General features: G+C 40.2%; 1 protein-coding gene across 1 annotated transcript in view; it reads right to left on the bottom strand.

Annotated features, from left to right (window-relative positions):
- Positions 1-4,464, bottom strand: part of LOC104164730 (aminopeptidase Q) — a 38,262-nt gene extending 33,798 nt beyond the window's left edge. The window contains exon 1 of the mRNA XM_009704163.1: positions 4,317-4,464. Coding sequence (XP_009702465.1) covers positions 4,317-4,464 — 148 coding nt within the window. The remainder of the gene's footprint in view (positions 1-4,316) is intronic.
- Positions 4,465-4,541: the final 77 nt, after the last annotated feature.

Genomic DNA, 4,541 nt, shown 5'->3' with positions numbered 1-4,541 from the left:
CAGGACTCCAAATAAGAAAACCAGGAATGTTTCATGCATGTTACACAAATAACTGGTGTTTCAAACACACATTACCTCATATCATTTGTCAGAATGAGTCATTGTTGGGACTTTTTTCTCGATTGTTTGCTTTGGCTATTTTTTAAGGTGAAGGTACTAGCATGAACTGAATTACTAGCAAACTTTTTTCCACACTGCAATATGATCACAAAACACATTACCCAAAGGAAATTATTTTTTTTAAAAAAAGCCTAACATTGCCCAAGCAGACAAATAAATTCCTCTCCTAAGCCTACAGTTTTATGCATAGATTTCATTCTCTTTTTTCGTAAGTATCATACAATGCCTTAATACAAAACAAAAGCCACAATACTTTTAAATAATGAGAAACAAGCAGATAAAAAGATCCCTTGTCCAAAATCTTTGACAATTTATACTACACAGGTTCTTTTTTTTTTTTTCAGTTAGTGTCTAAAAACAAGAAAAGGAAAATGAGGCACGCATCTTGTATAGTACATGAATGCCTAGTGGATGCTGTTTCACCTGACAAAAAACCAGCGTAATTGTAGGAGAAGTGCTTTATGTTGATGCAAAATAGGTTATTCTTCTAAAAATGCCTTCTCATTAAAATAATGTTATTTGTAATACTGATAGCATAATGGGGTTTTCTGTGAACATCTTTTTACATCTGATTTCTTCCACTTTAAAAATATATAAGAATTAAACTCTAAAACAGACCCTAAAGTGGCTCAAAGTAAGGGAGTTTCACAGTGAGCAGAATCCTGTTCTGTGCAGCAGCTGTCCCCAACACCCAGTCCCTTTTTAAGGCGAACAGTGCTCAATACCAACATGCAGCCCAAGAAAACACCGAACCTGTTAATTTGCTCCAATTTCTTGAGGGTCTGTGCCTTTGATAGTCTTACCCACAGATTCATATGAAACAAAGCTAAGAAGAACTTCAGATCCTCTGCTCTGGGGCACAAATAACCGTAGGGATGCTGTTCTATTCCCCTTTGTCCTCATTCTAGTATTTGTTGCAGAAGCAACTGATAAAAACCAGCACAAATACTGTGTTTGATTGCATTTTGGGATGCCTGCTAATACCAGCCCTATCCAGTCAAGTATTTTATAGAAGTTGCATAGGACACGTGCAGAGTGGCTACCAAGCAAAATTCTCAAAGGATTTTGAAATGCTGATGTGAACATTAACATAGAGCGTGCACTTTCTGGTACACTCACCAGGGATCCTCTAACCCTGGAGTAGTATACATGAGCTCATTCACAGCAGTGAAAGATCTGTATGCAGAATGATGCTACAACAAACCTCCTGCATCATGTATGTTTGAGTCAGCGCTGCTAAAGAAGGGCAAAGGTGGTTTCTGTACCTTTCTGCCTACCCAGATCCTGGCATGGACTCTCCCAGCTCTATGCAGAATACAGACTCCCCATTTCAACTGGAAAGCCTTCAAATACTTAGCACTGGTGAAGTGGGAGCATCCTCCTTTTTTACTTCCTCTGCTCCTGCAAGCACTGCAGACATGGGCTGTGCACTATCCATAACACGTGCTCCCATTTTTCAGAGTTTTCTATTGTGTGTAAGACCTGAGAAGGTGGGTAGTACAAGTTGTCAACAACAGTAAGAACATATGCAGTCATCAGTGATCAAACTGATAACAAACAGCTTCCGTGTTGGAAATTCAGTGAAGTTTGGGCTTTGGTTTGTTCTGTTTTCCACAGAGGTGAGGTTAGCGCTTCTGAAAATAGCTGTCTCTGCAAACAGCTTTCCCACACCATCTTGCCAGTGTGCTCCAGCTCCGACTTGGAGAGACAACAGGGAACAGTACTTTGTGTCAACTAGCTAATTCTGCCAAACTGACAAGAGCAATGGGGATATCTGACCAAGGAAAAAGCTGGTGCCAAAGCCCAGATGGAATAAACATTTCAGGGATTTCACTTCTCTCTAGGATCTAGCTGTCCACTGAAATCTTCCCCTTGTCTGCTTACACTCTTCTGAAACCAGCGGTCTCTAGCGGTTCCACAAGCACAAATTACAAAAACCACCAAGATTTTGAATGCATGCAAGAAATACAGGAGTCTGCATGACCGTAGATAAACGCCACATTGTCCGTTACAGCTCGTGGTTTAAGTTAGGTGCTGAAGTCACTTTAGAAGAGCTACAGGACAGTCTCCTGGAGATCGTGGTTTCCTCGCAGAATAGTAATGGGCTTTGTACTGCAGCTGAATGGCACTCAATGTTTTTAAGTCACTCCTGATCTATATAATCCACTAGAATCCAACTTTTCCCATCATTAACAGCTTGCTAGTGCTTACAGACTACACCTCTCAAAACACACCTCCTCCAAAAAAAAAACCGAAGGCAAAACCCATTCAGTGTAACTGGACCCCATGAGATTAGGAAACGGCTGGTAAAGTGATGACTTAATTCTTAGTGAAGGAAAAAATAACAGGATACTGTTGCATACTTTGGATTCAGGGAAAGCCTTTTTAAAGCAGAAAAGATATGCAAAATCCACTCAAGAATATCAGGAATGTGAGCAGGAACAAGTAACCAAAACAGTAAGTTATATCTGCAATCAGTGGATTTCCTTTGATTTATTTCAGTGTCTGAACACCCCTGGCATCTCTTTAACCAGTCTGCAGTCTTGCATTTCATTAGTGCTTCGTGATGAGCCAAGAATGAAATGGAACAATTGTCATAAATCATCTAAACAATTGGAAATTGAACTATATACATTATTTTAATAATTTAAAAATATTTTTTCTTATTTTCTACTGTGGCAGCACAGCCAACAATAGCTTTTTTTTTTGGATCCTCTGAATTTTACACAGTCTGAATCAAAGAATGTCATAGTCTAATTCAGTGTTTCTTAGATAGGACTTGATTGAATTAATACAGCATCAGAAAGCACATAGTATTAAGTAAATAAGTTCTCGTTCCTTTCTTATTTGTATTATTTTTTAATTATGTAAATTAAGTGTTTTAGATTTTTCTTAAGTCAAAAGTTGCACAAATAATCCTGTGAACGACAACCAGTGAATGAAGAAACAGCAACTGAAGAAAAACAGAATATATTTAAAAAAAATACTTATTACCATACTGCATTTTTCTCTAAGGCTAACCAACTTATCTTCTTTTTCTTAAAAAAACAAGTCTGCATAAGTTACATTTCCCAAATGTAGCAGACAATGGTATCAGCAAAGATTTATGCAAGAGCTGGCAGCCGAAAAGCCAACTCGCTGCCGAAAAACCATGCAGTCCTCCGCCAGTTCAATAAAAACTATTAACTTTATTTTGAGCTTTCATATTATTACTGCTCATACTGGGAATTGCATGTATCTTGCGGCTAACTGAATATACCCGCCTGAACAAGAAGTCTATGAACTGCTGAGATACAGTTTATTTTAGTGGACTCATGAATAGGCTGGGAGCCAAGAACACTGAAATTTTAACTCTAGTTTTCCTTTTGACTCACGGATTGCTGGTCCTCAGCAATTCACTACATCTTTAATTATTAAAAATGAAATAACTTTAAAATAAGCAATTTATCTGCCTCTTCTCTAAACACCTATTTTGTCTTCTGCTGGAACTATTTAAATCATGATCTCGTTTCACTTTTCTTTAGCAAGTTTCACATCCGGAAGTTTGTAATCCAATTCACCTTGAGAAATTTCCCAATAAAGAAATAAATAAGCAAGCATTATTTTGAGGGTGAAAACATGTTTTTTTAGATGACTGACTGCTTGATAAGCTCACAGTGCCCTAGTACTGGTTTTGCAGTTCAAAAGAAAATAAAAAGGAAAGCATCCGCATAGCACTCACTAAGGAAATCATCGGTTGTTTGATGACAGCCAAACAACTTCATGTACAATAGCTCCTACAAAGTCCAGCTGTCTGAAGCAGCCACTCATCCTACTCCACCATACTTCTGAAACTGCATGTGGTCAACGTCGCTAAACTCAAGACCAAATACACATCTGAAATCCTGGGCTCCAGGTAAGGGCATGCTCCCCACCGACACAGGTATTGGAGCTGAGGAGCTGTCAGTGCTACACAGACATGTTTGGGGCCAGGACGAAGGCTCTGAGCCAGGCTGCAGCTCCCAGGAACTGGGCACAGGTATTGTCTGTCTGATCGTTGCTGCCAGTCAAAGGCACAGACAGACAGACTTGAAACAAGAAGAAATCGTTGCTTGATTTTTTGCTCGATAGACTTTTTCCTCTGCCAAAGACAGATCTCTGTCTGACGGACCCTCGGTAAGCCCGCCCAGACTAACTCCAGAGCAGCAGCTCCTCACCATCCTCTGCAAACAAGGAGGTCTTTGCAAAACACCTCAGCGTGCTCTTTCCAAGCCACCCGGAGCCGGTGCTGTGGACCAACTCAGCTGCGGAAGGAAAGCCAGAGCGACCCAGCTGGTGCTCTCTGGCGAGGACACTGACCGTCATGGGGCGCAGACCTGAATTTCCGACAGTTATCTTTGCAGCCCGTGATGTACACCTGGGGAAAGGGTGCGGACCACGCA

Source organism: Cariama cristata, unplaced genomic scaffold (assembly GCF_000690535.1).
Source record: "Cariama cristata isolate BGI_N322 unplaced genomic scaffold, ASM69053v1 scaffold237, whole genome shotgun sequence".
Classification (NCBI taxonomy): domain Eukaryota; kingdom Metazoa; phylum Chordata; class Aves; order Cariamiformes; family Cariamidae; genus Cariama; species Cariama cristata.
The sequence above is the reverse complement of the archived record's forward strand: the minus strand, read 5'-3'. Positions and strand labels throughout refer to the sequence as shown.